We start from the raw sequence: 18868 nt of genomic DNA on the forward strand, positions 1-18868 counted from the left end.
ATGAAGATTATGCTATAAAAGAAATGGATGAAGTTTACAAGTAAAATCAAGTTAATCATCCATTAGATTTATGGTATATATGGGTGGACAGTGTTGTTTAGAAACCAAAGCCAGCACAACTGTTACACTGTTCTCCTTAAAGGGGTGCAATATATTTACATTAGAAATTCAATATTCCAATCCCACCAAGATCTATCCTTACCTGTAACGCGGAATATCTGTCACGAGACAACTGAAATAACAAAATGACAAACAGAACCCAGTTGCACAAGCAAATCTGACCCTTAAATGTAGCCACATATAAAGAGTTCACGGGCCTCAGAATTTGTCAAATCACACTTGAAATTTGAGACCCCCCCCCCTCTCTCTTTCTCATGCAAGCAAAAAAACCTGTTGTAAGAATGTTCACCAGAAAAAATCCTTTACCACCTGCCAACACAGCCATCTTCTTCTTCTTGCTTATAGTCTTCCACGGCCCTAGCCATGCTGCTAGTCCAATCAAAACCATCGTCGTCCTAGTGATGGAGAACCGGTCGTTTGATCACATGCTAGGATGGATGAAGAAAATCAACCCGGAAATCAACGGTGTCGACGGAACTGAATGGAACCCTTTGTCCACTACTGATCCAAACTCCAAAAAGTTGTTCTTCCAGAACCAAGCTCAGTTCGTGGACCCTGATCCTGGTCACTCATTTCAAGCCATAAGGGAGCAAATTTTCGGGTCCAATGATACCTCCGCTAACCCTCCGCCGATGAATGGCTTCGCTCAACAAGCGTACTCCATGGACCAATCTACCAATATGTCTCAGAGTGTTATGAATGGTTTTGAGCCCGAAATGGTTGCTGTGTACAAGGCTCTTGTATCAGAATTCGCTGTCTTTGACAGGTAATAATTATGCAGAAATGCTAACATTTTTCCTTTTTGGAAATTATTTTCTCTAATGCCAAGGCCCAAGGGTACATAATTAGTGAGCAATTAATCATATAATCATATTTATATGGTATCATCCTGTTAGAATTTAGTGTGTACAACTAATGAGAATGAATGATAAAAGGATGGAAAATAACAGTATTTTTCTATAGTTCACACATTTATTTTCTTTTTTTTTTTAATTTTTCTTTCACACGTAAGAAAAAATTTCAACATTTTTTAAAAAATATATAAAAGTAAAATATCAAGCCTTATGTCGAACTTAATTATTTGTTCTAAACAACGTGTGCTGTTTTCAATAGGTGGTTCGCCTCCGTGCCATCATCCACGCAACCAAATCGTCTCTACGTCCACTCGGCGACATCCGCCGGAGCAACGAGCAACATTCCGTCACTCCTCGTAAAGGGCTATCCACAAAGAACAATCTTCGAGAACCTGGATGACGCCGGAATATCCTGGGGAATATACTACCAGAACATACCAGCCACATTGTTTTACAAAAACCTTAGGAAGCTCAAATACTTGCTTAGGTTTCGTCCTTACGGTCTGACCTTCAAAAAACATGCAAGAGACGGTAAGTTGCCGGGCTACGTTGTGGTGGAGCAGCGGTACATGGACACTAAGCTGGACCCAGCCAACGACGATCATCCGTCCCACGATGTGTATCAAGGGCAGATGTTTGTGAAGGAGGTGTACGAGACATTGAGGGGTAGCCCGCAGTGGAATGAAACTTTGTTGATCATCACATATGATGAGCATGGAGGGTTCTTTGATCATGTGGCTACGCCTGTTAGTGGGGTCCCTAGCCCTGACGGGATTGTGGGGCCTGACCCTTTCTTCTTCAAGTTTGATAGATTGGGGGTTAGGGTTCCTACTATCATGGTCTCTCCTTGGATTGATAAGGGCACTGGTGGGTTGAACTCAATCACTCTTTACTCTTTAGTTGCTTTTCAATTTCCTTATTTGCTATTTGTGGGGAAAAAAAAATATAAAAATTACAAACCCAGGTAACAAAAAAAGCGAAAAGGAGGGTAGGTTGGTTGGACATTTGATTCATTAAGGGTATATGCCCTATACTATCTAGTATATTACATTGACATCCTTCAACTACAAAAAGGAGTCCTTCCTTTTGCATAGGGATAGAACAGCTGCTAGCTAGTTCACACTGACTTTAATGAAGGGATATAAAGCAGAGTGGGGAAGTGAAGGAGAACCCCCGGGCCACACTCATTTGTCTCTTTCCGTCATTGTCAAAATAGACGGTGAAATCTTTTGTTAAAATGGTGAAGCAAGCTAAGCAACCTAAAAGTATAATGAAATGGAGCTCCTTTTGTACCTTTTCTTCAAGTAAGCCAACGACATTTGTGTGCTGAATGTGGTTGGTGAAGATGTTTGTTGAGGCCTTAAAGTTATCTTGAGGGTTGCATGGCTGAAATTGAAATGGATTAGTTGTCTGGAGTTTGGAGAAAACTTTTGGAGCTAAGCCACGCGTGAAAGGGAAATGGAAAGGCCGCAAAAAGTCATAACAAATTGGATTGTATTCTAGGTATTGGATTCATGGTGTGAACACTTCCGTAGACCTTTTGCTTATTGATTAGCTATTTATCTACTTCGGTGAATGTTTGAAGGAATCCTCGTGAGCCACAAACCTCCACCATATACTGTAGTAAATCTTTGTTCATTAACTTCAAATCACCCATTATGGGTCTCTTTTAATGTTCTAAACAATTCAAGGAAGGCCCACTTGTTTAGATTGATATGTGATGCAGTTGTTCATGGGCCAAGCGGAAGACCATTTCCAACTTCCGAATTTGAGCATTCATCAATTCCAGCAACAGTGAAGAAGGTCTTCAACCTGTCCTCTCCATTCCTGACCAAGAGGGACGAATGGGCTGGCACTTTTGAATCGATTGTCCAAACTCTGACAGAGCCCAGAACTGATTGTCCAGGTCAGCCGCCTCAACCCTCTACTAATACTTGCTCTTAGTCAATGCAGCCGAACACTGAAAACTCATATTAGGCCTACAGTAACGGGGAATTGTTCTAGTGAGGTTCTCCATTTGTTACTGCTAGAGCACTAACAAAAAGATATTTAACAACAAAATTTTATGTTACGCTCCAAGGTGACGAAAAAAAAGTTTTTTGCAACACGATTATTAAGGTCTATATAAATATCTAAATCAATTATTATTAATAATTTGAGTTTAAGTTTTTTAATATCGTGATTTATGTTTAAAAGTTGTTGAACTAGTAATGTTTGGATCTAGATCATTACAATTGATATCAGAGTATGTGCTAGTTCAGTGAGCTTCCTCATTGTGCTAGTAAGGTCTTGGACTTGTAGAGTTGACTTTGATTGTGAGATTGATGTTAATGTGATTATTAAAACTTATATTCGAATTTAAATCATTACTATTAATTTTAATTTAAACTTTTGAGAGATACGTTATTTAGGTTTAAAAAATTATTAGACCAGTGGTGTTTGGGTTGGATTATTAGAAATTGGCATTTGGCATTAAAGCATTTGTCCATAGTTGGTGAGATTATGATACTTTATCCCAAATTGAATGTGAATGTGATTGTTAAAATTTATATAAAGATTTAAGTCAATCATTATTACCAATATGAACTTAAAATTTTAAAAATTGTGTGATTTAGAATTAAAAAGTTATTAGTTCAATAGTGTTTGGACAGGTAACATCTGGTTTATATGCTGCAAAATGTGATGAGCCAGCCATTAGACAATTTAGCTTGTTACTGGAGGAAGGAAAGAAAAAAAGAGTTTAGACACCTAATCTTTACGTAATAAATTTTCTAGGAATAACACAAAAAGGTTACAAGTGAAAAGTAGATAGAAACAATTAACACACCCTAACCTTAACTGATGTTGTGATGAATAGAATAGAAAGATTACAAATTAGAAGAATTCTAAGACAAAGAAGCTTAAAGCACCTTACTTTTTAACTTATGATAAATAATAGTCTTAAAAAACTTACAAGAAGACGAAGAAACTTAACATAACTTACCTTTAACTTTTAAGCAATAAACCGTTTGATTTTGGTCCTAACTACCATGAACCCATGAATATAACTTTGTTTATACTAGCATTCACGTGCTGAAAGGTAAAAGTGTACTAAACTAGTTTGTCTTCATCTAACTTGTAACATTTTTATAACACTATAAACAAGGTAGAGACTATAGTGTGCCAAATTTGTGATGCACAACAGCTTTATTATTTTTAAGATTTGCCAGTTCTAGTCTTGGTTGTTCATGGGTTTAGTGTTGAGATAGAAATAAGAAAAGGAATGGGAAGGGAGAGAGAGTTGGGAATAGGATTAGAGAAGGGGGAAGAAGAAAGTAGCACTGGGAAGAGCTGCCCAAAGCAGAAGCTGAAAAGAGGGATAAGGGAAAGAAAAATGGAGGATAGATAAAGAGTGGAAAATAAGAGAGAGAAGGGGGAAGGGAACTGGCTGGCTAGAGCCTGAACAACCAAGATAAGAGCTCAAAAGTCCAACAATCATAAAATCTATGGTGCACTTGTCGTGCACCTCCAGTTTCATACACTACAGTCGTCACCCAATAAACAGTTAGTTAAACCCAATATACGGATTTGTGTGCTCTCACATTTGAAAGTGTTAAAAATTACTATGTTAACAGAACAACTCCCAACTCCGGCGAGGATCAGGCAAGGTGAGGCAAATGAAGAGGCCAAGCTTAGCGAGTTCCAGCAAGAGCTACTGCAGCTGGCGGCGGTGCTCAAGGGAGATCATATCCTCACAAGTTACCCAGACGAGATAGGAAAGGAAATGAGCGTCGAGCAAGGGAAAGAGTACATGGAAGATGCTGTTAAACGATTCTTTGACGCTGGACGTTCTGCTAAGAAAATGGGTGTTGATGGAGAACAAATTGTTCAAATGAAGCCATCCCTAACTACAAGATCATCTCAACCTTCATCTCCACACCCATAAGGAGAAGTCTATACATACTTAGGAGATAAAGCAAAACAAATGTGAAGAAATATAGCAATGGTTCTTTTATATATATACAAAAATTGGAGAAAGCTAGAGATAACACAAACTCCTTTGTATTATACAGAGGCGTTTGTATAATTTGCATGAGCTTGATTTTGTTTAAGTTAAATATGCAAAGGCTTTTTCAAATATTATAAGCATCATCTTAGACCTGGCAATTTACTATGCATAAGAAAGGCATCCGTAAGGACACAACCTAATCAAACCTATGTGTAAATCAGACATACGCCATGAACATCCTATAAACACCGAAACATCTTTCATTGGAATGGAACTGCAACCTAGACTCATCCGAACACTGAATAGACATGGCTATTATCCATATATTTCTCTGTGTAATCCTATATGCATAAAACTTTACCAATGTGGGACTAGGTAAAAGAAAATGACCATTTTCAACCCCTCTTCTCTACCAAATAGGTACCTACAGAAGCACTGTCATGCTTGTTCCTCATGTAGGTCTAGGTGCTTTGAAAGAAAGAAAGAATCGCTATGCTTCCTAGCATAGTGAAAGCTTAGTATTTATGCCCCCAATGCCTCATTGATCAGGCAAAAAGATTGTCATCTCCCACTGATTTGTATTGCCAACATAACTAATTAAAATTTCAAAAGGTATATTTGATTTACAGTCAGCAAAACTTCACAAGAAAAATTTAATAAATAGACATCATGCTTAAGAGGTACACAAAAAATATTAGTAGGCATTCATGGTTATAATAAGAAGTGTAAAAAATGATATATCCCTCATTTAACTTGTAAACATATCCTTCTCTATATATACTGCTGTCTCACTACCTGTATTTAGTGTTGATAACTCTCTTTTGAAGGAGCTTGATATCAGTAAGAGAACGGATGCACAGACTAATTAGATTAGATCTCAGCCACGATTTAAAGTGTCCCAATTGGGAATATTGGCAGTACCCTCATTCACCATCTTTACAAGCCTCACCTACAGAAATTGCAATGATTAGATTCAAGACTGGAGAGAGAAAGATAAAAATTACATAAATTAAAACCCAAAAGTTTATGTCAAGAAAACTATTTAATTTGGTGAGCTTATTTAAATAGGCTTCAGGGACTGGGAAAACTGTCCTAATGAAGTAAAGCCAATGGCAGAACATTAGGGTGATCGGCTGATTCTGCTATTGCTTCTATAGGCAATGGCAGAATATTAGTACCAAACCACCACTCACTAGTACTTCCGGCATCTATCATCACCAACTTAATGTCATCAATTGGCCATCACATTGAGTTGATAACTAAAGTTAATATGAGGAAAATTATGCTGAAATAAGAATTATAAATATCCCACATAATGTTCAGTCTAGACCATGAAGATTGAAAAATCTGCAACATAGATTGAACTGAGTATAACAATACAAAATCAATTAATTGGCCAGTACTCAGTGAGACACTGATTACAGCCATTACCAGGTCCTGTTGTTGTGCACAGTAAATAATGAAAAATTCACTTAGGCTTAGTTTGAATTCTTTTTACTCAATGATCAATCCATCAGCTTCTATATTTACCAGGTGGCCTGTGTTTATGTTTTCCCTAATGGACCCCAAAGAAATGAAACTTATTGATGAACTTACCACACTTTCAGGTACACCTGGAGGGGGCAGAGAGAGGTTTCTTGGTGGAGGCCCACTAAGATATGATCTCTTGTCAAAACGCCATTCTCCAATCTTTCCATATGTTAATTCTCCCTGTAATGCCAAATCAAAGTGAACTTGTGGTACAAAATATGTCTAGAAAGGTAAAATTTCATCTCGAAGCGGTAAACAAATCACTGATTACACATTATACTTCAAAAACAATAAATTAGAGAGACAGAGGGACAGAGAGAGAGATCCTTGTATGATTGTACCTTTAAATTGTAGTCACATCCATAAGTATAATGGATTATAAACTTCTTCCCTACTTCCAAATCCCATGGTGGCTGATAACAAACAGAGATGGAAGTTAAATTTCAACTGGTGGCTAAAGGTCATTGAGGGAGAAAAATAAGGCTCATTATGTTTCAATTAAAACCTGGAGCATGAAGTCTTTACGAAGTATGTGCCGCACACCATGCAGTGCTGATGCCACAGCATATGCATACCTAAGTCCAATTGAATGGTCAACCATGTCAAAAGGCCATTCAGCGAAAAGAATATTATTAAGACAATTAAAAAAAATACTTCTCACATTTCTAGCACCCATCCAAATGCCTTATCAGTTGCAGGGTCATCTTTCATTCTTAAAGAAACATTCATCCATGTAGGTGAGATTTCCTCCAGTGCAGACTAAGGCATATAAAACATACAAACATATTAAACTATTTGGTTGCAACCAATGACAATGAGGCTCACAAGGAATTATACTTTAAATTTTTATAAATAACAAGTAATGTTATCATGTCAAAAGTAATTGAATAGTAATTTATGCTCAGATCAAATGTGCCACACAAGCTACCATGACCATAAAGTTCTACCTTTCTAATAATCACAGGAGAATTTCCAATTGGATCAATATCTGTCACAGGACCCTTCTCCTTGGGATAATACTTCCTAATAATATGCTCATGTTTAGCTGGCTTAATGTAGAAAAAAGGGAACCCTGCTGGATGGTCTCCATGAGCTAAGTTAGGCAAAGGATTTACAAATACATGATCAGGTTCTGCCATTAGAATATATCTGCATCAGTCATAAAATGCAGTAACTTTCAGATCATGTAAAGGAAGAGTGGAAAACACAAATGGTCTTATCAGTTAAAAAAAACTCACTCTTCATCAATTGTTGCTTTTTCCAACCATTGCACAAAAGCCCATGGTCTATTTAAGACAACATAACCCTGAACACAACATCAAGACAGAATTAAGAATAATTTTATTGAAACAAGAAGGTGCTTTACTTCAGCTTGTGTCTTTCAAGTTTCAACTGGTGCTGATGGAGGATTCACTCTAACAATAAAATTCAAGCGAAAATCTTTATAAACATCTTAAACTCACACCAACACATTTTGGATGAGCTTGATTATATCTGTAGAGTTTACAAAAATATATTTAACATCTATCATTTTAGTTGTTTGTTCCTGCCCATCCAATACTTTGAAAATGATGCTAAGCTAGTTGACTTAAGTGAACCTTTGGTAAAATATGCAAAGATTAAATCCATTTAAAGAAAAGTCAATAATCAAGAGATTACCAAAAAAAAAAATGAGACAATAATATTTGCAGCTTTCCTCCATGCTTCTAGCTCAGGTATCATACTTGATGGAGTAAGTGAAGCTGTCGTGCATCTTTTAATTGATATTTTAGCACACCAAAACACATCTGTTACCTTGCCTGAATTTATTATCCATTTTACAGAACACAACATATAAACAAAATTTCACTTTGATATAAAATAATGCAGACTGCTCATTCAATTATAAATGTTCAAAATTTACAACCAGAAACAGAATTAAAAGGAAATTTATGAAGAACTGAAACATTAAGCAGCAGAAGACTCACCCGATCTAAACCCTCCGGAAGAGGATCAACAATAACAGTTGGAATCTCCTCCATCAAACTATCAGGCTTCCCTGAATGCAAAATTCGAGTAAACTTTCCCATATCTGATCTGGGCATATCTTTTACCTTCTTGTACCAATAATACATAATGCGACACTGCCATTGGCTATAGGGAGCATCAGTTGCTGTGAGAGCAACATGGTACTTTGAGTTAGAATCCCCACCTTCTTTTAAGTTCTCATGCATTCCAATAATAGGATCGGATGAATCCCAATTTTCTGAACTTGAGGTCTTGTAGTGTATTATCATAATCAACAAATTATATGTTGCAAAGAGAAATCCTAGGACTAAAAGTGCCAAGAAGAGTGGCGAAATGCGCTTCATCTTTTACCATGCAATACGAAATCCTGCCTTCTCACAGCCACAACTCAAGTAATTTAAATGATGCTATCTATAGCAACATTTGGATGACAAAAGAAATCACATCAATTCCATTAAATCGCACGAATTTGCAGCTATACAGTATAGAATCACAGCGAGTCAAGAATACCATTTATTGCAAAACCTCAGTCAATAGATCATAAATCCCTCAGATATCCAAAGGACGAATCTGCATCAGCGCATTGCACGCAACAAGGCAGTGAGTTATAAGTAAACGCTACATGAAAATGGCAATGTTCAAAGCAGAAGAATGAAAAATGATAATAATTCAAGCAAAAAACAAAAGGGTAAATCTGGGTATTAGTCAGAATTCACATTGGCAAAGAACAGATCTGATATTCTACTTAAAAAATAAATAAAAACTACCAACAAATGGAGCATAACCCTGAAGTCAAAAAATATAGGAAGCAACAAAAACCAAGAAGAAGAAAATGTAAAGAGCAAACGAGAGATGAATGCAGTTACCTGAAGAGAGTGGGGCGGAGTTGCGAGTGATTGGAGATTTTGGGTTATTATTCAACGCTCTGGTCGAAGTTTGACAAATTGGGAAGGATGAATGCTTCCAAGGTCTAAACTTTGCCTAATAAAGACTGAGATGCCGTGGTTATAACTTAATAAATATGGGGGCCTGCTAGGTGGAGAAGTGATGTGGGTGTTTGTCCAAGTGTAGATCTTTGCTTTGGCTTGTCAACTTTGTTTTGTTTCGAAGTTGTACTGTTTTTTCACATGTGGCGACAAGGCTTAGTTGGATTAGGCATGTCACTTCACTTCTTTGCTTTGTCTCATCCCATCTTAATCCGCCTTAAACTATTTTTTAATTTTCACTTTCATGATTTAGATGGAAATCTTATGCTTGGTTGGTCGCGGTTATGAATTAGACTTATTTTTATTTTTATAACAACTATACAATAAAAAACAAAACTTTTCATTATGTAAAAATTTCACAATTTAACAATTTTTCAAGATTATAATTATATCTTTTTTCCCATTTCTCTAACTATCTCAAATACCCAAAACTCAAGAGTCTCTCTCACATTTTCCTAGGATATCTTACAACTCTCCAAAATAATATATAGTGTATGATTGATCGACTTTTTTTTAATTTATTTATCTCTTATAAATAGAAATCTAGCTAAATAAGATTTTGAGAAACATTAAAAAAAATAATTTTTTAAAGAATAAAATCTAAAAAAAAACTTTAGAAAAAGCTCTAGAGTAATTTTTTCTTCTCTTCTTCTAAAAATATGTCAACTTTTTACAAAAAATTTTCTTTTTGTTTCAAAAATGTCTTCATCTATTAAAAGTAATCATAACGTTACCCTTTCAAAAAATATTCTCTCTCTTGATTGATCTCATTCTCCTCTTCCTTTATGATAATTTAAATCAAAATTAGAACTTATATAAGTTGTTTTGTTAAACAACTTATTTATAAAAAAAAATTTATATAAGTAAACTTATCAAATAGTTTTAATTTAATTTTAAAAGTTATTATTTTTCATAAGAGTTTCACAATAATTGTTAAATTAAATAAAAAAAGCAAAGACAAACAAGTTCATATTTAACCAAAGTATAATAACCTATTTTTGAGTACCAAAAAAATTTCTAAATTTATTTAATTAGCAAGTAACTTTACCAAATTAAAAAAAAAAAAAACCAACAATCTCACCTTTCTCAAATGTACTCCACTTGAGCTAATAGCTCTACCTTTTCACCAAGCTCGCAAAGGTGACTTGCTTTGTTGTTAATGAAATTCACATTCACTTTCTCAACTTGATATGAAAAGATCAACCCATCTCCCTTAATTGTGCTTCCAATCAACTCATGCAAATTTTTCGAATTCTTCATCTCTTTAATCACAATCATTAAACTATCTATAATCTTCAAATCTCCACCTTAAATAGAATATCCATAACATAGATTATTTAACTTTCCAAGAGAAATCAAATTCTTGAAAACTTTGGCTCATACCTTACATTCCCAAGTGTTGTCTTCACTACCATTAGCCATGTAAATTGGTTTCTCTTACTTCTCAAGCTTTGAAACCCATTCTTTCCTTGTGCAAATATGTTGGGAACATGGAGAATCAAAAGCTCATATATCTCTTGTATCTTTTTTTTTTCCTCTTGCACCATCAAAACTTCAACCTCTTCCTCATCACTACCAAAAGTCACATTGATAAATGATTCAACACCTTCATTCTTCTCATTTTCCTTCCCTTTAGACTTCATGAAATTTTTCATATCCTCCAATTAACTTCTTATAATAAGCCTTTATGTAAGTCTTCAATTTTGAGATTTCTTTGAATTGGTGAACATCTTGAAGGGCTTGGTGTTCACAATCATAGCTTGTTAGTTTTCACCCTTATTAGTCAATGTTTATCCCTTTTTGTGAATGTCTTGGTTCTCCCTACCTTTATTTGGCTTTTGAAAAGGAAGTCTTTGATTTTCAACAATAAACATGGTTAACTCCATGCCATGTGTATGAGTAATTAAATCTTCGAAGGTCTTAGGCTTAATATTTTGAAAAATGCAACGTAAACCCCAATTCATCTCTTAGATACAAGTTTTGAGGGTTAGATGATTCAAATAATCGTTTCTTGCAATTGATACTCAAATAATCATAAGCTCATCTTCATTGACATGACATTGCGAGTTCAGTCATGCTAACTACATGACAACAACTGTAGAAGTGATAGGGGAATTCACACTCTTATTGTTCACAATTGTCAATTGTTCTACTTCATCGTAATATCTCCATTGGTGCCAACATTAGTGAAAGTTTCAACAAAGTATGTAAGAGGGTTGGTTTCCTTTATCGTCAAACTATTGGAACTTTAGTGGTTAATCATTTTTCTCACATCTTCTTGCCATCAATCTTATGAGAATAAGGTTGAGTGACACTTTCAACTTGTTATTTGATAGCTTCTTTGATGAATTCATTTAAGTTGATTAAAAAAAACTTTTTGAGGATCTCCAATAGGTGCCTTGAAGGAATTTTCACCATTTTCTTGAAGAATTTAATGTTTTTTTTTTTGGTTTGGAACAACTTGGTTGTTTTCATTTAAACCTTATATTTTCTTCAACATGAAAGCAATTTGGTCATCTTTTTCTTTGATATTTATTTTCATAATTTTCACAAGAAACACAACTTATTATACTAACTTTGGCAAAGTGATGCTGCAAAAATTTCTTCTTTTAGTTTTTGAATTCAAGAAAACTTGAGAATTTGCTATTTGTGGCAAAGATTGTCCCATTAGGTGTGTCAAAAATTTACACACAATTTCATGTTGAAAATTAAGACAAGAAATTCAAAAACAAATAACAATTTAATTAATCAACTTGGAAGTATAAGCTTTGGAATTTCTTTAAAATGGAAAAATAATCTGCTAATTCTTTTTTTCAACAAATCCATTTCAAGGGTTGGTCTTTGTAAATAGTTGATTTTGATTACTATTTATTCTTTAAAGAATTGTTTTACAGCGTAATGTTGTGCAGAGAATATGAGAACAACCTTTACAAGTGAAGCACTACTTTATGCAAGAACAAGTAAAAACAAGTGAAACACTACTTCATGTAGAACAATTAAAATGAATGAAGTATTACTTCACGTAGAACAACTAAAATAAATGGAGTACTACTCCATACAGAACGACTAATGCAAGTAAAAGAACTACTTTGTATAGAATAACCACTTCACACATATAGCAGTGAAAGCAACCTGGAATAAGTGGCATGACTCACGGGTTACTTTCATTTTAAGATGTTCTAGAGAGTTTGGCTTAGTAGCTTAAATATGGAGATAGTTAAAGGGTCTTCCTCTTAACATTTCCCAAACTATAAGTATTTTTCCCTCTTACCTTGTTTTCAAGTACTTATTCACGTACACCTTCTTTTCTTGTACGTGTTCACGTATACCCTTGTCTCTTAACGAGTTCTCACATAGTTTTTCACGTATACCTCTTCTCTATTACCTTCAACTCGATAACAAGTCTTATTACACCCAATTACTTCAACGGTTATATAATGAGTTTCTAACCATTACTTATTGTATGTAATAGAATCACCATTTTAATATCTACATGATGGGTTATAGTAATGGTTACTCACATTCAAGTTCTTTATAATAATGTCATTCATTACGCGTGTTAAAACCTATTCTTGGATTACTACCACTTCTAACATTATATATAGAGCTTTCACAATTCATTTGAGGGATCTTCACTTTTCCAGAGTTTTTCTCTCCAACTTTTCTCTCTAATTTTCTTTTACATTATATTATGCCTACCACGACACTTAATACTTTAGGAACTGCTTCCATTTTCCTCTATGTTGCCTTCGATACATCATTTTACTTGTTTGCAACACTTATTCTCCATATCACAAGAACCCTTTTTACATTTTGACGACTCAATTGGGAAAGAGTGATTGCATTAGGTAAAAACTTATTGAAAAACTTTGTGTTATTGGAAGATATGAATAGTTCCACTACATAGAATGAAAGCACTTCTCCGTGAGTGGTAGGAGTGGATGGACATAGAGTGGAGTGGTGTTAGATGACACTACTGAAGTGCTAAAAATCCCTACTTATTATACTACTTATGTAAGAGTTTTATGTAGTTAATGATGCTAATGAACTCACTAATTTTTTTACAATTTTGTAAGGAGTAGGGTCAAAGACTCCAAGTCAAAGTAGATTTAGTTATGACACCACTTAAAAAAATTACTAGGTCTGCCCCTGATGAGTGGATTAGGGATGGAAAAACGAACTTGCCATATATTACACGACCACCAACAATAAAAGACAAGTCCAATCTAAAGTATTGTGACTATCATCGAATAATTAGTCATTCACTTCTTAAATATATAGACTTATGTAGAATATTTCGCAAGAAAACGATAGTAAGAGAGTTATTGATTGAGAACAACAAGGTTTAAAACAACTTGCAACCCATTCATGTATGATACTTCTAAGACTTTGACTCTTCATTACTTTATGAATTGCAATTTGACATTTGAAAAGACAAAAAATTCATATTCAGTTGGTAGCTTTATCGCTTATTCTTTGACCATAGCTCGTCATTCTTACTTTAGTCTCAAGCTTTATCACCCATATTTTGGTTGCAATGATATTTTTTCTATTGGTTGTAAGCTTTATCACTCATTCTTTAATCATAATTCATCATTTATATTCCAGCCACTAGCTTTATCGCTCATTATTTGACAAAGCTGTAATTATGTTATACTATTGGCCACAAGCTTTATCGCTCATTTCTAGGCCCTAGCCTATTACTCACAAATTAGTCGTAACTTTTACACTTATTTAAAGGGTTGAATTAATCTCCTTCACGTCAAGTTAGAGGTAATCTTCCTGATGTAAAGTTGAGAGTTCTTATTTGATTGCATACAATAATGTGAAATGTAAATAAGTATTCAACATGCGTATAACATTATTGTTATTGCAAAAAGAAAAAGAGATATGATATATCAATAGCAAAGTATTAGCTCAAACGAGCTTTCAAAAGAAAAGAGAAGCAAAAGCCTAGCCAACTACATACTTCATAGACAAGAGTTATTAACTTTAATATTGGTAATGACATCTAGTTTTACTCCATAAAGAAAACATCATGCTTTCTTGGTGAAGCTATCTTTGTTGTAATGTCTTTTAACTCATTTTCCAATGACCATTTCAAGAAAAGCTATGGCTCTAGATCTACAATTATTAAGGCATTTAAGTTTGAATCAGTGTTACAAGCGTCATTAAAACACTATAACATCAGTTGCAATTTCTCTGGTGAAGAACTCATCAATGGAGCATGGAAAATCACTAAAGCTATACCCAACACCTCCATCATGAAACAAATGTCATTTACGTTCTTTAAAGGGGAAGTACTCCAAAATTCCCCCTTTATACTAAAAACATGCTCCAAGCATTCCACATGCTTTGATGAAACTTGAAAACAATGAAAGTCAACTTTCCTACCACTCTGCTCAATTTGGACTTTTGTGTTCTAGCACTAGGGAGGAAAAAACACAAGGATTAATTGGAGTAACTCTAACATTAACAATAATAGCTCCAACATCATGAACAACCTTAATACTCGGAGTAGATCCATCATTAACTCCAACATCATGAACAACCTCAACAATTGAAGTAGCTCCAACATTAACTCTAACATCAAGAATACCCTAAGTGTTAGGAACAATCTTATCTTGAGTAACTGAGGGAGTAAGAATGATCTTAGTTAAAAAAAATGAATCAATATCAATTGAAGTAACATAGTAAAATGTTTCTACTTGATTTGTATTGAAACTTTTAGTATGAAAGGGAAATAGAGCATCTAAATCAACGAAATCATCAAACAGCCTGACAATACAATTGGTGTTTTTAGTGTTCTAAAAAAAGTAGCAACATCCTCAATTTTAGCCTCATCAACATCAACAGACTCGTCATTTGATTTGTCACTACGTTCAAAATCACATGATTACTCCTCAATCTCAACTTCAAAAGTCTCTTCCTCTTCAATCGAGTTAGGTTCTAGTCTGGCAGTTTTTCTCTTTAAAAAAACAAAATGAGGAAATGAATTTTAAAAAAAAAGTAAAAGAAGAAGCAAAGGATGAACAAACATTTCGATGCACATGTTTTGTTCAATGAGCAGGAGCATAAGGAGCGCATTTTCTTCTTCATTTACATTTTTTTTTAAGAAGAATCAAGCACAAGAATACATCGGTGTTACTTACATGAGAAGTGTAAAGACGAGCTTTATTATTAGTTAAAAGCACAATAAACGATCTCCATTCTTTAAACACTCTATCTAATAAGCAAACCATTCAGAAATGTGGATACCAATTCTATCAAAAGCTGGGTCTTAAGTTTTATCTAAATGAAGTTGAAGTCCTACAATAAGAAATAAAGAAACATAAAAAGAAAAATTGATAGATGAAGAAGAATCATACGGATCTAGTTGGTCAAACCCAAATTGCCGTGCTACTTTATAAGGAGAATAAACCTTGATAGAAAGAAAGTCTTTATCTCTACCTAAACTAGCACTCTCAATCATAGAAGGTAATTGAGAACTATGAATCCATACACAAAAGTTAATACCTCGTGAGCTCATCCTTTCAAACTGTAGTGGGTGGCGATCATAATAAATTCCAAGATCATTGAATCCATTTTTAAGGTGCATATAAGGTTTAGGATTGAATTCCTTTGCATATCTATCACTTTAAGAATGTTACCTCTTGAGGTCTAATCATGCCATCCTTAAGCCCTATAGTTATTTCTAGATAAAGGGTTATTCACAGAAAAAGATGTAAAAGGATATGCATTAGGCACGACAGTGCAAGTCATAAGCACATTTGAATAAAAGAAACATCCACATAAGTCAAAATCTTATAATGCCCAGTTGATTCGACATTCTTGTGTTGATACAAGTTTAGCCTCTTATACAGAGATCCTAAATGCAGTGGAGAAAGAGGAAAATGTATTCCTTCGTCATCTTAATTGCTAAAGGAATGATTATTCAAGAGATACTATCATTCGAATACCTTAGAAGTATAGGTTGTGCCAACCAAAAAATTACTAAAGCCACTAGCTTGTGCTCATGGTCTGGGTACTCAAGAGAGCTAATCTTAACTACTTTAGCACTAAACTTCTTATAAAATACCCGTATCCAATTGGAGAACCGTACAACTTTTGAAATTTTACTCAGACTCTTTAGCAGATCAAGAAAAAATTCTCGAATACAAATATTCTCTTTAGAAAGCTTGATAGAGTGAAAATCATGCTTCCTTATACAAGGAAGTTCTAAGAGAATACACACATCTTCAAGAGTGAAGGTAAACTTCACCCATGCTATAATCATGGTATGAGAAAAATTGCTCCACCTTATAAGAAAAACATACCATACACCTATCGTTTTCTCTCTACGAATGTTAAGCTTGGAGGTGACACGCACAACATCAAGTATTCCAACAGTTGAGAGAAGTTTAATGTAAGCAAGATTCTTCAATACCTTGTTTACTTGCTCATCCCAATCATGAGCAAATTAAGAATTGGAGCCAAGTTTAGTAACGAAAGTGAAAACTCACCATGCTCAAACCTGAACTTCAGAATTGATTGTTGTTGCTGATTTTTTACTCACACAAGTGCACGTATCGCAAATATAATATAAAAATGAGTAAAGTGTCGATCCCATAGAGAATTGAATTAATCCTTATTGTTAACTACTAAAATTAATACACCTTAATTTTATTTAAATAATTAAAATTAAAAAGAAATATTTGAAACTAATAAACTAAAACTAATCTAAAATATATTAGCAAATTTACTTTATTAAATGTGAATGGTTATCAGACCTAAGATTATGCTATCTCTCAATATTTCATCTGAATATTGTCTCTCTCTCTAAACTCAGTTTAATGGATTAAGTTGCTAACCTAGAGTTCTAAATTATTTATAAGTCTCTGTCGAGTTTCTTATAAAAATATATTTTTCAATTAATTTACTATATGTCTATGTAAATTATATTGAAGAAAGATTCATTAAGTTTGTGCTCTAATTTTGGCTATGTATGGCTTATAGGTGTATGTCTACCCTATATGCAAATCAAATCACCTAATCAGCTAAGTGTATTCAATCATGGGTTATTCTATTCAAGGTCTACCTAAATCTCCTTCGTCAAAGTTTAACCTAGGTTTCCAATTCAATCTAATTGGTGGCCAGTCAACTAAAAGCATTAAGCACGGAATAAAATAAACAACTTAAATCTATCAAACATAAGTAAAAGAGAGATAAATAATTTAGACTACATATTGAGTTCAATCATAATCTTAAATTAACAATTTAGTTTCCCATTAAGTCACACATTATCATCACATAAAATATAAACATTAAAAACAAAACCAAGAAAATATAGAAAAACTCAAGAATTGTATTCTTAATCTTCAAATCTCCTTGAATCCTATAAATTCTTCTTAGCTTCAATGACTCTGTGGCTTGACTCTCAGTTGTTAATCTAGTGTTTTTTTTTTTGTTCTCCCCTTTTCTTATTTGAAAGATTGTTTTTACAGGCTTTAAAGTTATGCCAAGTTTGGTGAAGAAAGAAGTCAATTTTAGCTAGGATTTCCTCATCAGACTATGTGAGGCACAGTCTTGCCCAATTAATTAACAAAAATCGTAATTGCTCTAAAACTGCTATAGTATGTTTAATTGATAAGATTTTTTACCATCTTCCATTCCGAACTATGTGAAGTAGTAAACATGAAAGTTGTAGCTTTTTCTCTTATCTTTCCAATGGTTAAAGAATCGCTTTATTTGGAGCTCTATAGAGAAAGTTATGGCCAAAATACCAAAACATGTGCAGTGAAAATCTCTTTCTTTCATTAAACACCTACAAAAGTATAAATAAATCAATAACAACCTATCTTAACCATATTAACACCAAATTAAGCATAAAATTAATCATGATTAGATTGACTCACCTAAAATAACTAATTTAAAATAGTTAAATAATATATACTAATTTTTATGCATTACTACAAGAACTAAGCTAAATTACTATCAAAATTAAGCTCAAATAACTTTATATCATAGAGTTATCAATTGTCCTGAGGTACTAATTCTTTTATGAGAAGGTGCTTTTTAGCATAGATAATCTCAATCATATCTAGCAAATTCAAAAGGATGTTCGTCAATCTATCTGGCACGAACTTCTTCTCAAAAACAATCGTCTCTTTTTTCTTTAATAATTTTATCTTTATAGTTTTAAAGAAGAAAAAGAACTTCACTTCTCTTTCCTACCTTAATCTTTTTAGGAGGAACAACTTCGGAAGTAATATTCTTTCTTTTATGTGTAGTGGTCTTTTTCCTTGTTGCAACCTTCCCAGGTTTACCATAATGGATTTTTAAAATTAAACACATCTTAGGCATAAAGGAAGATGGAAAGGAAAGCCTACAAACATAACAATGGA

The 18868-nt window shown here is 33.9% G+C and overlaps 2 protein-coding genes across 3 annotated transcripts; one reads left to right on the forward strand and one right to left on the reverse strand.

Annotated features, from left to right (window-relative positions):
- Positions 1-337: 337 nt before the first annotated feature.
- On the forward strand, positions 338-5049 carry NPC2 (non-specific phospholipase C2). The gene is made up of 4 exons (XM_018127253.2): positions 338-886; positions 1234-1841; positions 2701-2880; positions 4589-5049. The coding sequence occupies exons 1-4, from the start codon at positions 375-377 to the stop codon at positions 4897-4899; spliced, it is 1611 nt and encodes a 536-aa protein (XP_017982742.2). The 5' UTR covers positions 338-374; the 3' UTR covers positions 4900-5049.
- A 488-nt stretch (positions 5050-5537) lies between these two features.
- LOC18589983 (hydroxyproline O-arabinosyltransferase NOD3-like) lies at positions 5538-9515 on the reverse strand. 2 transcript variants are annotated; one of them, XM_018127254.2, is made up of 9 exons: positions 9366-9515; positions 8460-9069; positions 7731-7798; positions 7440-7641; positions 7154-7251; positions 6998-7067; positions 6834-6905; positions 6559-6672; positions 5538-5911 (listed from the first exon to the last, which is right to left on the reverse strand). In XM_018127254.2, the coding sequence occupies exons 2-9, from the start codon at positions 8841-8843 to the stop codon at positions 5840-5842; spliced, it is 1080 nt and encodes a 359-aa protein (XP_017982743.1). In that variant the 5' UTR covers positions 8844-9069; positions 9366-9515; the 3' UTR covers positions 5538-5839. The 2 variants fall into 2 exon arrangements, with proteins under 2 accessions (XP_017982743.1, XP_088666211.1); XM_088810085.1 differs by lacking the exon at positions 5538-5911 and having other exon boundaries at positions 6389-6672.
- Between the last annotated feature and the right edge of the window lie 9353 nt (positions 9516-18868).

Source organism: Theobroma cacao, chromosome 9 (assembly GCF_053813885.1).
Source record: "Theobroma cacao isolate CCN51 chromosome 9, ASM5381388v1, whole genome shotgun sequence".
NCBI lineage: Eukaryota > Viridiplantae > Streptophyta > Magnoliopsida > Malvales > Malvaceae > Theobroma > Theobroma cacao.